The sequence below is a fragment of the Cervus canadensis genome, chromosome 18 (assembly GCF_019320065.1).
Source record: "Cervus canadensis isolate Bull #8, Minnesota chromosome 18, ASM1932006v1, whole genome shotgun sequence".
NCBI lineage: Eukaryota > Metazoa > Chordata > Mammalia > Artiodactyla > Cervidae > Cervus > Cervus canadensis.
The window spans coordinates 56,584,471-56,603,431 of NC_057403.1; the positions used below are offsets into that span (position 1 = coordinate 56,584,471).

Genomic DNA, 18,961 nt, shown 5'->3' on the forward strand with positions numbered 1-18,961 from the left:
ATTTTAATTCCTGGCTGTTGCTGATACATTTGATTATTTTTGGTTCTAGACTATCATGGAATCAAGCTCTCTCTCGAGTTGGGGACACACTGTGTCTGAAATCTTGCATGTCCACAGATCTGTCTCTATTGCCTTGATGTGTCCCAGAGTGTAGCACCCCCTGCTTATCCTCCAGGAGTATGCGCCCCGTTAGCCCTTCTCCAAAGGGTACGTGTGAATCCACAGGTCTGCTCTGGCTGAGCCCAGCAGGAAGCACAGATCCTGTCTTTCCCACCAGGCCACCCCACCCCTGTACCTTTGCCCCACCCAGCCCCGCCCACCCGGGGATCCGTCCGAAAGGTCCCGGGGCAGCCAGTTTTCTCAAACACACCCTCCAGCTGCGGCCGCCTGCCCATCGATGCGGATTAGGGCGACTCTCCCAGGTTCCGTACTGTCTCATGCCCGTGCTTCCGAATCTCACACGTTTAGCTCATTTGAGTGAAAGAGGTCCTTTGCAATTAACAGCAGGATTGGAGATCATACAACTGAAAAGAAACTATTCTAGAGAACAAATCGACATGGATCCAAAAATATATGGTCTTTTCCCCGCCCCCCGTCTTTGAGCTGTTACTCCATTATAAAGAGCTAGCCTCAGGAAATAATTTTTAATCGATGATATACGAAGATCTTCATTATTTATAAAGTAAAAAAGAAAAGTACACAACAATGTACCTGTCCATCAGTGGGAGAAAGGCTACGTAAGTTAAGGCCTTCTACCCGATGAAATAGGGATTTAACGGCTTTGACAATCATAGTAACATGGAAAACTGCTTAGCATCACTTGTGAAGTGGAAGAAGGGCACATATTCATACATATTATATGAACCCAACTATGAAAATATCATGTGCAAAACAATGACCAGGCAAAGGGAAGACACCAGAATGCCAACAGAAATGGTGTGCAGGTGGTTTGTGGCTTTTCCAACCTCCCCCTGCTTCCTTTCCTACTTGTCAAATTAAATATCCGAGGTAATAAAATGGTGTTAGAAACACTGTTTGTAAACCACGCATACAGCTAAGAGAGTAACAGAATTGATAAGTGATTGTGACATTTAAATGGCTTCTTCAGAAAGGGCTCAATGTGCTTACTGACAGTTTTCTGGGGCTTTAAACTCTTTACCTCAGCCAATGTGTCATGAGTAAACTCCATCTCAGCTCTGCTGGATCAATCATTTGCTCAGATAAAGCTTTCTGCCAGTGCCCCCCTTGCAACACAGTGATAAATAAAACTCAGTTTGACCTTGGGCACCCAGAATGCCCAGGTCTCCCAAACACACCCCTCATCACAGTGTGGGCAGAGACACCCAATGGTGCCTGTGAGTGCCTTACAACCATGGAATTAAAAGCTCGGGAACCTGCAGCAGCGATGAAGCCTGCACCTTCTCAGACAGCTTTTTCCCTGGGAACCCCATGCAATGCCCCTTCTCCCCCCTGCTCCCCTCTCAGGGACCTCCCCAACAGAAGTTTCCCTCACCAAGGGTCAAGCCTGAATACACACGTTTTCTTTTAAATATACTAATTTTATCTGCTGCCAGCAATGCCTAATCATTTAAATTCTTTACAATGCTTCCAGATTGTTTATGACAGCTTCGCAGAGCAGGGTGCACACAAATGTTCAACAAGGACCACCAGGAAAGGAAGGACTTGAAAACCTTCCTGTCCAAGCATTTCTATCACTTAGAATCATGAAAGGTGACTTTTTTTTTTTTTGATCCATAGTTTAAGGCTCAAGTGAAAACTGTAATTTTCATATAAACATTACATTTATTTTGACAGAGTCTAAAACACTAACACTTAAAATTTGTTTCAAAATGGAAAAACCTTCCATTATCCATCCCTTTATCCTTTCAGACAATTTCATCATCATGAGCTTATTTTATACCAACAAACCATCACTGAGGTTCTCTGGCCCCTGCCTACTGTGCTTTGTATTTTTCATCCTCTCCCATCTTGATACTTCTAAAATGCTCTGAAGTGGAAAACTCAAGGTTGTAAAAACTGAACGCAAGGCAAAGAGGTATGCAGAAAGCCTGGCATTCTCTCCAGGGTTCTGCTGTGCGGGCGGCGGCTATGGCTGTTCACAGGCCCCGGCCCTGCCGTCTCCCTCCCCACTGGATGCTCAGCTCCACAGGCACAGCTGAGACCCTGCAGGCTGGGCTCCAGACCACCACAATAAAGCGAGTCACGCAAATTTTCTGGTTTCCCAGTACAGAGAAGAGTCACCTTTCCACCATACTATATAGCCTGTTAATTATGTCTTTAAAAACACTTACCTTCACTGAAAAGACTACACTGCTAAAAAAATTTTAAAAAGCTAACCATCATCTGAACAAGGCACAGTATCAATAGTTAACAGCCAAGATCACAGATCACTGTAACAAATAGAACAGTAAAGGAAAAATGTGAAATAAGAGAATTATCAAAATGTGACCCAGACATGGAGAGAGCAAATGCTGTTGGAAAAATGGTGCCAACAGACTTGTCACAACCCTGCAATTTGTTTAAAAAAAAAAAAGGTGTGATAAAATGAGGCATGCAGCACTGACCAGGTCATCCCAGGAGAACTGGGGTGACCACAGACTCACCTGACCCATGCTGAGTTTTGCAGGAAGGGAACGGAAGGATCCTGTGAAACTAGTGGCCACACGTGGGCCCTTGTGGGTTTCATTTTATAGGGGTGGCCGTCGGGAAAATTCTGAGGCTCCAGAATCACCATGCATGTGTGTATGTGCTCAGTCGCTCAGGCGTGTCCAACTCTTTGTGACCCCATGGACTGTAGCCCACCAGGCTCCTCTCGCCATGAGATTCTCCAGGCAAGATTACTGGAGTGGGGTGCCATGCCCTCCTCCAGGGGATCTTCCCAACCCAAGGATCGAACCTGCGTCTGCTGCGCTGCAGGCAGGTTCTTTACTGCCGAGCCACCGGGAAAGCCCCCAGGATGGCAACACACACCATCAAGCCCAAAACCTGAGCTACCCACCGCTTGGTGGTGCGTTCTTAAGCTTTTGTCCGACCAGCCTTATCTCATCCTCTTTCATAGTTCAAACAGGCCAAGCCCTTTCCACCAAGCCAACCCAAACTGGTTCATCAGCGCAGAGACTGTGTATCTTCAAGGCCTCGACAAACCAAAAGAACCAAGAAGGCAGGCTCCACCAAGAGCAGAAAGAACCACAAGGGGAGTGCCGCTCCCTGTGGGAAGCTGACGTCTGTGAATTTCCTTCTGCAGGACAAGCCGTGACGAGACCCTATGGGACACTTGCGGAACTCTGGAAGGGAGTACCAGAATACCAGGTGGAAGAAAGCACGCCGGAAGGGCGAGTGTGCCCAGAAGGGCTTCGTCTTGCCTGGCTCTGAAATGAAAGCAGGGAACTTCCAAAGAGCTTCCCCCTTTCTAGCAACACAACCCTATTCATAGACCTGTCCAGCATCCTGCAAAAAGACAGGCCACTGGAAGGAAAACCCGAGGACCTCGGAGGACATGTGTAGCTAAAAGGAATCCTCCTTTTATGGTGTGGCGCGCTTGGCTAGATGGCTCTCAAATGTTTTCCAAGTCCTTCAGCCACACTCAGAGGTCGTCTCCACCTCCCCCCTGCCACAGACGTGGCTCAGTGAGCCCCCACTGGTGTTTCTCCACTCACCAGGACTGGCCGCATCTCACAGAAAACCAGGAGGGACGCCAGCTCAATGTCTTCACTGTAGCCGTTCTTCAGAGGAACAGATCTAAATCCTGCAGGTCGAAAACACAAACCAGTTCACGTCAGATCTCTGCTTTTCTTGGAGTACCCAGGGATCAGGCGCCCAGTGCACGGAGCGGAGAGGTGCAGGCCCCGTGCTGGGGGGCTGACTTCCCTTCTGGAAGCCAGAGGTCCCTCCCCACCCCACGCCTGATGGTTGGGGAGTGGGGCTGCAGAACACGCCCTGACTGCCAGGTCCAGCCAGAGAAATGAAGTTAAAAATGCCTGCCCTCTAGAAATGCAGATGGCTCGGAAGAATTAAAGCCCACAGAACACTGCACACTGAATTCAGACGCTCTACAGCTGTGGTTTCCGTCCCTTAAATATTCCTGAGCCCAAAAGAGGCAAAGGAGTAATGAATCCCCACATCCATCTTCTTCACTCAGCCCTGTACAAAGCCTGGGACGAGCGAGTGTTTTCAAAGATGTCCACTGGGAAGAAATCTTTCCATCCCTTGGCAGTTTGCCCTGTTGATCATCCTCCCCTAAAAGGAGGATGCCATTTCCCTATTTGTAGTTTGCCATTCCCTATTTGTAGTGAGGACCTGTGTCTGCCAGTCATTTAAATGTTTCTTTTTATTGAGGGAGAGGGTTAAGATGGGGCTGCAGTCCCCCCACCCCTCCCCAGTGAGTAATGTTTAAGGCAACACATCTTAAAGGCTGGTTGTTTGGCTTGTTTTGATAGAGCAGTAGAACTGAATAGACAGCAGAAATTAACATCTCATTCCCACCCACTCGTACCTCTTATTACAGAAGGAACCATTGTTAACAGCTTTCCAAAATCATCTATGCAGTGTGTGTTTCCTTTAAAATCACAGCCTTTCCTTTCCTTTAAAACCAGCCATTCTGAATCTTACAGGTTCCACTGAACACTGTATCTTAGGGATTCACTATGTAGCCCTAGTTTGACTTCAAAGCTTTTTCTTAAATGGAAACATAGTTGATGTACAATATAACATTAGTTTCAAGCATATCGTATAGTGATTTGACATCTGCATGTACTATGAAATGATTATCACAATAACTCCAGTAACCATCTGTCCCGAAGTAAGTACAGTATTACTGACCACATTCTTTATGCTGTTATACAGTACATCCCTGTGGCTTATTAGTAAGTAGAGATTTTTACCTTGAGAGCTTTATATTTGCCTTGTATATACTGATTTTCTGGGACAAGCAACGCACAAAGTGCCTTCCGCCAGTCAGGTTTTGGCTTGTTTGATGATTATCCTTCTATCTAAGAACCTTTTAGTCTGTTAGTTGATTTATCATCTTTAACTAATATCTATTGAATCTCTCCCTCTGTGCCACTTATGATGAGGACACTGGCATGCTTACATAACTTCATAGCATCTCTCCCTTTCCCTTCCCTAATTAGGTAAACTGTATTATTATTTCCACATTGATGTAGTATGTAATATTTGCATTCCATTTTGTAACCATAATTTTCCCACAAAGGGAGGCTTAGTTTTCCTGATATTTAGCAAAGGCCAAAAGAATACAATAAGGAACGCTTGAACACCCACGACTTAAATCTTACGTTAACCTTTTACTTATGCTTATCCACCCACTAATCTATTGCGTGATATTTACTTCCTGTTTCAAAGAAAGATGAAGACATCTATACACTTCTTCTTCTGTCAGCATGAATCTCATGAACAAGAACTCAGTATTTGTCCAGTGTCCTTTTTGTGATGTAAAACTTACACACAATGATTTTTTTTCAATGTCCAATGCTCACCACCTCCTTACTGAACTGACCTTTTTCCATTAGATATTCTGGCTGGCTAAAATTGTCTTTTGTGATCTTCAGTACGAGCTCATGGGAACATATAATCCCCGGACTATGCCAGTTTGAACATATCCATCCTTTGATTTTACACTTGAGTGGGCACAAAACTCTCAGGTCACACTCTTCTCCTTGAAGGATTCTGGGGGACCCTGCTCTCCTTGATTTCTGCTGTACAGAAGTTTTCTGAAGTGTTTTCCCCTTATACGTGTTAGGAATTATGCTAAGATGTGAATCACCTCTGGGTCTTGTTAAAATGCAGATACTGACTCCAGAGGCCGGGGCTGAGGTTCTGCACCTCTACGGAGCTGGTCTCTGGAAGCTGTCAGTGTAGGTGCTCATCGACTGCCAGGACGTACTGCAGTGCAAAGCGCCCCCTGATGCTCAGGGAGGCTGCCCACCCACCCAGAGTGGGCCAGCCCAGTGCCCAGCGCAGGCCGCCCCGTTTGCGGCAGTGAGCTCCGCCCCTGCCCTCGGAGGGACGTCTCTAGGTCCACAGACGTCCTGCCACCGCCCAAGTCTCATTGTTACCAGCAGCCCTTCATGTGGATGGGGCTGAAAGGTGCTGGCCAGTTTCACTAGAAACTGATGCCATTTATATTCTGATTGACACAAGCAAGACCTGAGAGGAAAGGGAAACGGAGACACCGCTTGAAGCAGCATCAGTACTTGGCTGGTCAGGAGTTGCGGCGGCCCCGAGGGTGGCTGGCAGAGTAAGAAGAACATGGGGTTGAAGTCAAGGCATTCCCGGGTCTGAATCCCAGGCTCTGGTCGGACAGGTGCGTGACCCCTGAGCTAGTTAATTAACATCTCTCGGCCCCAGAGGGCTTATATTTAAAAACTGGAGATGATAAAACTCCTTTCACAGGACTGCTGCGAGGATTAAGAGAGAGAGAGTTTTGAGGCACGGAGCACAATAAATGCTGTTTTCCCTCTTTGCTGAGCTCCAGCTGGCTTAAAGGCTTAAGTGCATTCCTGGTAACAATGGGCAGGGTTTATTTTCGAGCTCAGAAGGCCCCCCGAAGCCTTATGCACAAAGGTATTGTTATTCTGTGGCATGCCCTCCATGAATATGGATGTCCCAGGCAGGAGCGGGAGAGAAGGTCTTCCTGGGAGCATCTCACAGCCGGTCACATTCTGTATCATCCTTGAGATGTTCTTTGTGCTCTAAATCCCCCCAAGCTCAGTCACAGCGTTTTCTAGAGAAGTCCACCCAGTTAAGGCGGCTGCGCATCAGCTGGCTGCTCTCTGGGTCCTGGGAGGGGCGCAGGGCTCCGTCAGGACCCCGTCTGGAGGGCGACACGGCAGGGCCCCTGCTCCGTGCGGGACGCGTCCGAGGGCTGCTGTGTCCAGAGGGGAGGGGCACAACTACCACAGAGAAATCCGCCGCCACCTGATGCGAAGAGCTGACTCACTGAAAAGACCCTGATGCTGGGAAAGATTGAGGGCAGGAGGAGAAGTTGAGGATGAGATGGTTGGATGGCATCACCGACTCAATGGAGATGAGTTTGAGTAAACTCTGAGAGTTGGTGATGGACAGGGAGGCCTGGCGTGCTGCAGTCCCTGGGGTCGCAAAGAGTTGAACATGAACGAGCAACTGAACTGGAACTGGAATCCCCTACAATGTGGATTTTCTGTTTGTTTGTTTGGCAGCTCTGCACTGAGTGTGTGATCTTAGTTCCCTGAACAGGGATCAAACCTGTGCCCCCCTGCAGTGGAAGCATGGAATCCTCACCACTGCACCACCAGGGAATGCCCCTTACAATGTTCTTGTCTATTTACCCTAGTACTCTTCTAATTTTTGATTTACGAGCATTATTGCCACATTATTTGTTGCAAAAATATACATTATTGTTTATGGAAAAAAAAAAAAAAAAGACATCCATCGTAAGCCTGACTTACTGATGTAAAGGAGGTGACTTGCAGAGTGCAGAAGTCCTGCAGCTAAATAGCCGAGTTTAATGTCGTTTACTGGGAAGTGGGGGTAAGTTAACCCAGAGGACTGGCAAAATCGGGCCTCTCGGACTTACAAACGAGTGTACACTGCTCTTAGCAAATCAGGAAAACGGTATGGTGTTTCTAATCAGGCAAGTATTTCTCAAGTGGGAATGTGTTTCCTCAAAAGGGGGCAGCCGAGGTCTCGCTCAGTTTTCTCCAAGTGTCAGCTGAGGAGCTGGCTGCATATGCAGTTCCTGGGCCCCACCCCGGAGGGCCTGAATGAGAACACCCTGGGACAGGTCCAGGAACCTGGATTTCCCCCCACCCCACACACACTCACCTAGTTGTAGAAATGATCAAAGGCAGAGACAAAGAAAGGTGTAGAAATTTAGGGAGTATCTAATATGTTTCCAAGTTGAGAAAGAATTTAAAAAAATAAATAAATAAGACCCAAGGTTTTCAAGCAACATCAAGAGAAAAGACTATCTGTGTATACAAATTACTAAAAGGAGAGTGGTCTTTTTCTCTTGAAAAAATGATCCTTGAAAAACAGGGACCAGTGAGGATCTGTGGCTGTTTTTTCCCAGAAATACAGGGCCCCTCTCCAGGCACGCAGGGGGTTGTTTTGCCCAGCATGGGAGAGCATCAGAAGTGAATCAGCCAACCTCAGAGAAGAGGAAGGTGATGCTCTGACAGCCCAGATGACTTGCCCAGGACGAGGCGGGGAGAAGGGACCTAAGGCCGTGGCTCTGGGCCTTGTCCTCCCCTATAAGCACCTAACCAGCCCCTGAGCCTGCCTGAGAGAGGCCAACAGAGTCTAAGTTTCCAAAACGAAACCCAATTACAGTGCCAAGTGGACCGTCAGGTAGTAATCCAATGCTGGATGCAGGAGCCCCCCGGAGCCGCCCAGCACCCCATCCTGCCTCCCTCCCTGTCTCTGTCCTGCTCACGGGACTCCCATGAGGATCCACTGCTCAACCTACCCACGACTGAATACAAACCAAGACAAAGGCTCCATTCTTCCCAAAAGCCGGCAATGCGAACCAAAAGATGAGGCCAAGAAAACTGAACGCTGTAATTAAAAGGGGCCTTACCTGACTTGATTCCTTTAATGGGGTACGTGGCATGGGCCAGAAAGTTGGGATCGCTGAACATATCTTCCTCATAAACCACAAAGCGCAGAAATGCAAGGTTGGGATCATAAATCTCAAACGTCACCTTCTCCTGCATTGGGGTCCAAACAGGGCTGAGGCCATTGTCATCTGGAAGAAGATCCAGGCTCTTTCAGGGGCCCCATTTGTCCTGCCCCTTCTCAGCTCACCATCTCTACACCCAGCAGCTTGGATCTCCTTAGCAGCCATGTAGATACACATCTAGGCCAAGATCTGATCTTTTTTTTTTAGTGGCATCGCAGACCTGGCCCTCAGTAAGCAGAGCGGACGGGACCACCTCTCCTTAGAGCTCTCCCATCTCAACTCCCTGGTACGTGGGAGGGATGGGAGGTGGCCCACAGAGCAACAACACGTTTGTAAGAAAGAAAAGACAAGGTGGGGGCCACATCCCTCATCTGGTGGGGGAGGTGGGCCAGGCTCTGAACAGGTGGTGGGTTCTGGAGTCCCTGGGGAGAGCCAGCCTCAGGGGGCAGGGAAGAGAGGCGACCTTCACCCTCCACAGGGCCAGCTTCACCGGCCAGTCTGTGAGCTCTTATCCCTGCCTTTTACCAGGGGCCAGCGATCCCAAGCCCAGAAAGGCCCCTAGTTCAATTCTTCCCAGGCTTCAAGTGGCAGAACAAGCCATTTCTCTGGGCCTTCCCGCCCACTGTGGGCTCAGATCACCCAAGTTTGGCTGCAGCCTTGGGGGCGGGTCAGCCGCATCCTCTCTGAGCCCTGGACTTAGGTGGGGGCTGATCCATAGAGGGGACACTCCAGCGTGATGGGCACAGGGAGCCGTGGCCTCGCCCAGGCCTCCTGACGTGGGTGACGGGCTGAGAAACACCGCGGTGGGTCCAGCTCTTGAGTCCCATGCCCTCCGCTGCCCCTCCGAGCTGCCCACAGAGGGCAGGGGCACGACGGGAAAGACCCGGCCACCAGTGCGTTAGTGAAGCCCCGCCAACCAGCACCCCCAATGTGCGACTCAGCTCGCCTGAAGTCTCAGTGAGGGAAGGACCCAGGCAACTTACTCACAACTGTCGTCTTGAACTTGTTGTTGTCATACTCTGCTCCACAGATCTCCACCTCCACAAAGGGACACGCGATGCTTCGTCCGGGTTTGGGGAGATGACGGGCCCCCAGAACCTAGGACCCCAAGAGCCAAGTGTTAGAATTCTTCCGCCCCTCCCCCCTCGCACTCCACCCTGCGCAGAGCTGGAGAGTTCTACATGGGTGGGTTCTCGCTTCCTCATCACTGGTGAGGTGCTACACCCTCCGGGAGCAGACACCCCCACCGCTTCCCTGTTGTGGACGAGGAAACGGGTGAGTGGAGTCAGGGCAGAGTCCCAGGGCCCGCAAGGATGAGCCAGGATCAGAGCCCCGCACCAGACTCAACAGGGAGACCTCCCTGCACACAGAGTCACAACACCCGGGGGACACCTACAGAGACAGAGTTCGCTCACTCAGTTTCCCAGCTCCTCCAGGGAAAGGATGGGGAGAATGTCCAATTCTTTTTGTAATGAGCCTTTTAAGACCTTTGGTCACATATGCCTCAGTGTCTCTTCCTTAATCTTGTGTGTGTGTGTGTGTGTGTGTGTGTGTGTGTGAATCACTTCCATCATGTCTGGCTCTCTGAGACCCCATGGACTATAGCCCACCAGCCTCCTCTGTCCATGGGATTCTCCAGGTAAGAACACTGGAGTGGGTAGCCATTCCCTTTCCCAAGGGATCTTCCCAACCCAGGGACTGAACCTAGATCTCCTGAATTACAGGCAGATTCTTTACCATCAGAGCCACCAGGGAAGCCCCCTTAATCTTATGAGAAACACAATTCATTTCCCTACCTTGCATAGTTTCCAAACAGGAGAAAACAGAAACTCTTCACTAAGAGACAACGCAATGTCTAAAAGTTGGCTGTGTTTTAAAAAGCTTCCATCCCTCAAAGTGGCCATAAGCCCTCTCCTCAGTAAAGAGCAGAGAGCCATGTCGCACCTGTTTTATTTCTCTCTCTCTGACCAGATGCTGACCCTGCTGATCCCAGCAAGAGATGGATCTGTAACTCGCCCCACCAACAACAAGGGGAGGTGACCACGATGGACCTGGGGAGACGCCCTCCCGCCTCTCTGCCCCTGCAACGACCCTGGCGGGCACCACAGTGAAGGTCCTCAACCGTGTCTGGGTGTTGACGGTTCACACAAGGAGGCCAGGCAGAGGGCGGGGCCTTACCTTGACCGTCAGGGTCATCAGGATCTTCCTCTGGGACTCGGGTGGCATGGGGTCGTACTTCTCCGCCCTCATGCTCTCAGGCTGCAGGACGTAGCCCGTCCGCCCACTGAGGGAGAACAGGGCGTGGTTCATCTGCATGTACTTATCTGGGGAGGAGAGAGAGCTGCTGCTGAGAGCAGGGCAAGAAAGGGGGCCCCACGGGGCTTCTCCAGAAGTAATCTCAGGCACACCGACAGATGACTGGATAAAGAAGATGTGACACATGTATACACCAGAATACTACTCAGCCATAAAACAGGAACAAAACTGGGTCATTTCTAGACAGGTGGATGGACCCAGAGTCTATCACCCAGAGTGAAGTAAGTCCAAGAGAGAAAAACAGGTATCAAATACTGATGCATATATGTGGAATCTAGAAAAACGGCACTGATGACCCTAGGCCAGGAACAGAGACGCAGATGTAGGGAACGGACATGTGGACAGAGCAGGAGACTAGGACTGAGGTGTGTTCACTGCCATCTATAAAACAGATAGCCAGCGGGAACCTGCCGTGTAGTCGGGGAGCTCTGCACGAAGCTCTGCGCTGACCGAGAGGGGTGGGGTGGGAAGTCCAAGAGGGAGGATGTATGTCCACAGACAGCTGATTCACTTCACTGTATAGCTGAAACTAACACAACACTACAAAAGCAACTATACCCCAATAAAAGGTAAAAATCATTTGAGGTGGCTGTTAAAATAGGTATCTGACTTAAAACTGGGTTTAAAAATTCATTAAAAACTCATGTTATTGGAAGAAAATTGGATTAAAAAAAAAAGCTCACACTGGGGACAACTTTCCCAGTATGATACAAAGTCCAGAATGTACTCAAAGCTAAACATTTTTACACAGGAGAAAATTTCCATAGAATCTGACATGCTTTAGAAAAATCTGTTTCAGTCCACTGACAGGTAACTTTAACCTATTAAGAAATCTGATAACTGCTGTGAATACCTACACCCCCTTAGAAAAATAAGAAGCACAAATATAGTCTGCAGAAAAGAAAATGCCTATGTTTCTTATGGATATGAAAAACTGGTTAACTTCTCTGTTACTCAGAGAAGTTACCAGTAAGGGAAGCTCTGACCAGTGTGATACCAGTTTTCACTTTCAAAGACAGGCGTTTGCTAAAACTAAGGTGGTGAAGTTAAGCCAGAAAGAGTTTTCATTCCCGCCCACAGTCTCCGTGGAGGAGGTCTGGCAGAGTGTCTTTGCCCAGACACTCCTGGATACCAGCGTGCAGTGGTTTTGCTCGGGGCCAAGTTGCTCAAAGCTGTTGCATCCGCCCTGCACCACAGGTGCTCCCACGCGTGAAGGGAGGTTCACACAAGGTTACGGGGTCAGTGCCATCTGCAAAAGCAGTGAAGGGAAGTCACCTCGGCCTGCTTCAGCAGGGTGCCAGTTGAGGACATGATGGTTCCACGCAGTGGACTTTTGACGCAGGCACAAAAACAACATGAGAGAGACAGTACTGATGAACAGGTCCTCCAAAGAGGCTGGGAGAACCACCACAGTGCCTCTACACCATGCACGGTAATTAACGCTACCCTCTGCATGAAGAAGTTGGGCGTGTTGGCTTTTTCCAGCAGATGGTTATCTCCAGAAGAGAGCCCGAGCAGAAAGCCGCCACAGAGAGATGGCCCCAAAGAGGAGGGGGGCCAGGACATAGCCACGGGACACCTGGATCCAGCTGTGCCTGAAGCTCCACTCCTAGACTTTTAAATTACATGAGCAAACGCATTTCCTTTCCTCCCTGACACCAGACCGACCCCGTGTCTGTCACTTACTATCGAGAAGCCCGCCAAACACAAAGGCCTGGCATGGCCTGTGGTCCCCTTCACCGCTCCACGCAAGGGACGGGACCTCACGCAAGCACGCTGGGTGAACTCTGACGGCTCCTAAGAAAAGCTACGTGCTCCGGCCACCACATCGCACTGGCGGCCCCAGAAGAATGTACCTGGAATGCTGCCCCGTCATAGATTTATTGGCCACAATCAGCCCCCTTTACCTGGAGTCTGGAAATTGAGCGCCACCATCTGGGAGCCACACAGCCAGAGGCGGAAGGGGTCGTAGTTGGACGAGTCCACCCGCTGTCCTTTGGGGTAAACACGGGTCAGACCCTTTTGATTATATTTCAGGAGATCGCCGGGCTTCTGTCTGACGATACTGTCAGCCTTCGTCTCCACGAAGGAGCGGATTTCTCGGAAGTCGGGGTTTTCTGCACAAAGAGAGGGAGTCAACATTTATCCTGTGTCTCGTGGGTTTTTCTTAATGCCACTGGCAGGATGTGCAGGTCGTCAAATGCAACCCAGAACCTCTCTCGGAGACGTTCAAGTGGTTGTAACGATCCCCATGTAACTGGTTCTGCAGCGGGCTCTTGCCCTCTGGAGAAGTCTCAGAGATGAAAAGGCAGCCCAGGGTTCCCACTGCCTCTTAGTCTAGGATTAATGTAATCTGCTTTTTTGTTTAAAACTACCAGCAGCCTTGTGCAGGAAACCACTAAAGCGATACAGAATACAGTTATAGAAAGGTGTGGTGCAGGAAGGGATCAGCAGGGAGGACATCTGAGGAGCAGAAGACACAGACAGGGGTCTGGCTTCCCCAGTGAAGGTGTCGCAGACGTGAGATGAGTGAGCCCAGCATCTTGATGGAGGGAGAACCGCCCTCCCACAGGAAGGGGAGAGAGAGAGGAGATGGGGTGCCTGAGGAGGGACAATGAATGGGAAGCGGCGTAGAGGGAAACGCGAACAATCCTTGAGCTGTTTGGATAAAGCTCTGCTTTAGGTGGGAGAGCTCCTAAACATGCCGGGCCTGGCCGACTCCAGTTAAGAGCTCCAGCCTGGACATCGAGAGGTGCCCAGGGACCAGCCTCCGGGTGACCATGAACTCCGGGGTTTAGGACTGCCTCTCTCTCTGCCCTGGAATTACAGGTTCTCTGGTCTGCCCTGGAATTACAAGCAACTACAGGAGTTGCTTGAAAGGGGAAAGAAAATATGACCATTATTAGTGCAAAGAACTTGCTGCTTTGGAAAATGTGGTCAAAGATCCACTTTTGAATTTTCCTGCAGCAGGCCTCCAAAGATATCCAGGTCCTGATCTCTGGAACCTGACTATGTTCTTTCAAAGGGACTTGGCAGATGGAGGGCTTGAAGTGGGGAGATTACCTGGCCCTAAGTGAAACTTTGTACTTGAGAGGTTGAGGGAGATGTGACTACAGAGAAGAGAAGGCAACACGACCACAAAGGTGGGGACTGGAGGGACGTGGCCACAAGCCAAGGAATGCCAGCGGCCACCAGAAGCTGCCAGAGGCCAGGACCAGATCCTCCTCTGGAGGGAGCAGGGGCCCTGCTGACACCTTGATTTCATCTCAGTGATACTGACTTTGGATTTCTGTCCACGACTACGAGAGAATAAACATATGTTGTTCTGCCACCAAATGTGTAGTAATTGGTTATGTTGGCAGGAAAAAAAACAACCAATCCACCCCTTAAGAGGGTTTCTCCTTCTAAAGATACCCAGGAGGGCTTGCTTCACCAGCATCCTGGCCCCGAGGACACTCTGACGGGGATGTTCCCACTTGGCACGCAGAGTGAGCAGGTTCCACGGTCACCATGCTGCGTGACAGCGCCAGGCTCGGAAAGGAACCCGTGCTCGCCAAGCTGGGGAGGCGGCGGCAGCGTACCGAGGTTGTCCTTGGTCTTGCTGGTCGGCTTGCAGTAGACGACGAGGTCCGAGAGCTCAATGGCGATGGACTGGTTCTTCTCCCAGTACTTCATGTTGTTCTCCTGTGTGGAGCCAACCGTCTTTAGTTTCAGCTCTCAAGCTGGCCCCTGGGAAGCCCCACTCTTCCAGCTCACCTGGCGGGCGCCCTCCTCCTCTGAGTCTCTCCCCTGCTTTCCGCTTGGCCCTCGCGCATGCGCAAATCACAGTGGCGGAGAGTTTTCCCTCCCCAAACCCCCGCCCTGCTCCCCGCTTCCTCTGCCTGCAGAAATTCTCCACCACACTGCCCGACCCAGGAGCAGCGTGGAGCTCAGTCTCCGACCGCGGCTCTCGAGAATACAGAGGAGAGGGCTCTTCTTCATCACTGCCTCTCTCCTTGACCCTCTTGCTCTCACCCGCCGCCCTATCCGGCCCCCCAAAACCACTCTTAGAGCTCATCTAAAACCCTAGTTCTCCAGTTCGGGATCTCCGTAGGCCACGGCAGCTTTGTGGCTCACTCACTCCCCTGAACCATGCACTGCTCTGTGCAAAGGGCCCCCGGGGACCAGACCACACGCCGTGGATTTGGGAGCCATTCGCCTCTGGAGGACCCCACAGTCAAGTCCATCCCCATGTCGTGGACAGGCCACTCACTCCACTCCAAACCAGGCCTCCCTCTCAAGCCCTGCCAGCCTCGGACTCATCCTCCCAGGGGCGACGGTGGGGACGGACCCCCTGGGAAGATTATCAAGTACAGGTGGCAACATTCAGCATCTGGGGTGCGGGGGCGGGCGCTGCCTGGCTCCAGGCATCACACACTGAGGGCTCGATGGATACTATCTAAGCCCCCCGATCCCTGAGAGGAAAACTGTCTCCGTTCCTCAAAGAACCCGAAACACACAGACGGGGTGAGCGGCTGACCCCAGGCCCCGCAGCAGGCCCGGGCCGAGCCCAGAGGCCGAGCAGCAGCCTCACCCGTGTCCCCACTCTGGATCTGTCTCTTCCGTCCACACTCTTGGCCACCCAGTGCCGGAGGAGACCTCTCTGCAGTGCCCCCAGGTTCACACGCCGGGTCCCCCTGAACCACAGCACAGCCCGTCCTGGCCCCTCGCCCCCCTCCCTCTCCGGCAGGCCCGTGGGTCCCTCTTCCTCTGGACCCCGCCGCCTCACTCCTTCTCCAGGACGCCTTCCTGGAGACCTCCATCCAGGACCAGGAAAGAGACATTGCGTCCCCCACACCTTCCGGAATGCCCACAGCCTCACCCAGCCTTGCACCGTCCCTCACCCGACTGTCCCACGCTGGGGCCTCTCAGCATGAGTGTCCAGACCCGTGTCCACCCCCCCAACCCTGAGACAGGTCCCTGGGGAGCAGGACCCCTCACGGGTGGCGAGTCCTCAGGTGACAGGTGGTGACAGGAGTGTCCCAGCGGTTACCCGGCGGGGACTGGACTCGGGGGCGGGTCTGAAAGCTGGCCCGAGTTGCTGGCTTTGCCAAGTGGGCCAGCGATCGAGCCTCTCTGCCTCAGTTTCCTCATCTGTATGACAGGGCTAACGTGGGTCCCTCCCTGCTGCAGCTACCGTGCGAATTCAAGGAGGCAGCCTCTCCCCTCGCTGGGCATGTGAGAAACAAGGGTACCACACGGACTGCCCCAGTGACACCTTTCCAGGCCAAGGACAGGAGCGTCCACTGTTTAAATAAGCGGGGGAGGACAGCCGAAGTCTGCTGTGAGAATGCCTTTACCCAGGACCGCCGACGAAAGTCCCGAGGCCCCGGTGAACCCCAGCAGTGACCAGCAAACAAGCCCGTCACCTGAGCCCAGGCAGCAACCACCTCACCAGGGCAGATTGGAAAGTGATATCTGCCAACTTCATCTAAGCACACCCAGCTTCCACCAGCCGCTCCCACATGCCCTGAAGCCCCGAGGCACAGAACAAGCTGCACAGGTGAGGCTCAGAGGGCTGGTGCGGCGGGGCAGGCATGGAGCAGAGACGGCGTCAGTCAGTCCATGGCCAAGGCTTCAGGGAGACTGAAGCCTCGGATCAGCTCAAACCTCAGGCGTGCTCTCCTAGTCCCTACGTCAACCTGGCGTGGTCTTCTTGGTACACAATCTTCACCACAGGCTGTTTGGGGAGAGGAAACCCCGGTAATGACACAGTTCGCTTCTAGTGATGATACAACCGCTTTAAAGTCAGGTTAGAGCGAGGCAAGCCACACCGGTGTCAGGGCAGGGACCCCCGGCCTCACAGAACACAAAGCAATGAAAGATTATAGAGCATCACTTTTTCTCTCAACTTCAGCAGAAAGCAGAATCAATTCAAGTTAAAACACCGGCTGCTACTTCAAAACTGTGCAACAGTTCCTTTCCAGGCCCATAGAGTTTTGCCCAGAGGCTGTCCCAGAGTTTGGCATCAGAGCACCCTTCATTGGTCAGGCTTTGGAAACTAACTAGACAGACCTCAGTGACTGATCTTTTGCCGTCGACCGAAAGAAGCCAGAGATGATGTAAAGTTACAGGGCCCTGGGCAGGTTCTCAGGGCCTCGGTGAGGAGCTCCCAGGAGTGAGTTGAGGGCACAGCTCATGCTTGTTTCCCAGTGGCAGGATGGATCCACCTTACTTGTTCCCAGACCAGCCCCTCCTACAGCTGGCTGTGCCGAGCACAGAACCTTGGTCACTTCTGCTGCCTGATTTTGTTTTGTTTTTTGAACATTCATAACCAACATGAGAAGGCTCCTCTGTCCATGGACTTCTCCGGGCAAGAATACTGGAGTGGGATGCCATTTCCTTCTCCAGGGGCTCTTCCTGACCCAGGGATCAAACCCGGGTCTCCCGCATCGCAGGCAGACTCTTTACTGACTGAGCCACCAGGGAAATCACCACGAGAAGACTTAGCAGATGTAAACGCTACTTTAAAAGGAATGTAGACCAAAGGCAGAGAACAGCAGCCTTGAAGAGCTAGGCTTAGCTTCAAAAGCCTTCCTGTGGTGGGGAATGAGGGAGACAATCTTCCAGCGAAGTCGCGTTTTCCTCCAGAAGAAACGGAGAGAGCCAGGGCTCCCCAGGTGGTACCAGTGGTAAAGAACCTGCCTGCCAATTCAGGAGACCTGAGAGACACGGGTTCGAGCCCTACGTTGGGAAGATCCTCTGGTGGAAGGTGTGGCAACGCACTCCAGAATTCTTAGGCCTGGAGAATCCCCGTGGACAGAGGAGCATGGAGGGCTACAGCCCATGGGGTTGCGAAGAGTCGGACACGACTGAAGCGACTTAGCAGGCAGGAAGCACCAGGCCAGAGGGTGTCACAGCCATGCCCTCTCCCCTCCCAGCCCCACACTCGGAGGAGGCTTGAGTGCCTAAGAATAGGTCCACAGGAACGGTGGCTAAACGCTTTCTCATTAGCCCATTTCTCTATTTGCAGCCAGAGCGGCCCAGAACGTCACACACTAGAACACGCTCAGAGGACCACCGGCTGGCAAACAGTGCCATTCAGATCACGATGACAACCACTCAACCGACAGTGAAAAACACACCTGGAAGAAGACGGGGGAAACCATCTTTCAGATGAACCCCAGGACAGTGGCGCCCCACCCCCGTGCCTCGGAGAGGTACTGCACTGGAGGCGCAAGAGCAGAGATGCGACGGCCCCGGAAAGGGGGGAGCAGCCTTGCTGGCCACAAGCTCGTGGTTCATCCCAAGTGACTGACATGACGGCGTGACAAGCCTTGCAAAGAGCAAGGACCCATACGTAAGGCCTCTTGACGAGGATCTGGGATGGGAGGAAGATGGGAGGCATGCCAGGGAAGGTGCCCGTCCAGACAGCCCTCAACACAGAGTCTTATAAAGAGGTCTTTACTCCAGGGTGTTGAAAAGATGAGTCCCGGGGCCTCTAGTGACCAGAGACTGTCCAACTGTGAAGTCGCCCCCAGCAGGGAGAAGAAAAGACCAGGCCAAGTACACTGGAGGAGGGAGACTTGTCGACTGTAAGCAGAGGCCAGAGGGGTCCAGGAGATCCTGAGAAAGTTCTGGAGTCAGTCCTTTGAGTCAGGATCTGACTGAGAAGCAGCTGGGCACACAGGGACCCTAAAGCTTCTTCCCGGCTCCGTGGCCACAAGAAAGAGCAGACAGCCCCTTGCTCCATCATCCCAGAGATGGCAGCACGTCCCCAGGTCCTCCAGGCACGACGGCAGTGTGATGATGAAACACCACCACGAGACGCAGCCCCCCAGGAAGACCCACCGCCCCCTTCCAATCTGCAATGCTCCTGCTGTCTGAGCTCCCCTCCCTGCCACTCCCCCCCAAATTCTCTGTGGCTGCGGGGCCTGCTCCTCCTGTGGCCTGGACCCACCCGCACCTCGG

The 18,961-nt window shown here is 51.9% G+C and overlaps 1 protein-coding gene and 1 long non-coding RNA gene across 6 annotated transcripts in view; one reads left to right on the forward strand and one right to left on the reverse strand.

Annotated features, from left to right (window-relative positions):
- Positions 1-18,156, forward strand: part of LOC122420120 — a 41,609-nt gene extending 23,453 nt beyond the window's left edge. The window contains exons 2-6 of one of the 3 annotated variants that reach the window (XR_006263184.1): positions 6,662-6,664; positions 8,903-9,046; positions 9,726-9,970; positions 10,667-10,808; positions 18,024-18,156. This is a non-coding gene — a long non-coding RNA (uncharacterized LOC122420120). The remainder of the gene's footprint in view (positions 1-6,661; positions 6,665-8,902; positions 9,047-9,725; positions 9,971-10,666; positions 10,809-18,023) is intronic. The other 2 variants (XR_006263183.1, XR_006263182.1) reach the window with 2 other exon arrangements.
- Positions 1-18,961, reverse strand: part of PLCG2 (phospholipase C gamma 2) — a 166,498-nt gene that overhangs the window by 25,455 nt on the left and 122,082 nt on the right. For all 3 annotated transcript variants that reach the window (XM_043434869.1, XM_043434867.1, XM_043434868.1), the window contains exons 26-31: positions 14,593-14,695; positions 12,919-13,128; positions 10,874-11,019; positions 9,679-9,793; positions 8,594-8,761; positions 3,678-3,766 (exon numbers count right to left, since the gene is read on the reverse strand). In XM_043434869.1, the coding sequence (XP_043290804.1) occupies positions 3,678-3,766; positions 8,594-8,761; positions 9,679-9,793; positions 10,874-11,019; positions 12,919-13,128; positions 14,593-14,695 (831 nt within the window). The remainder of the gene's footprint in view (positions 1-3,677; positions 3,767-8,593; positions 8,762-9,678; positions 9,794-10,873; positions 11,020-12,918; positions 13,129-14,592; positions 14,696-18,961) is intronic.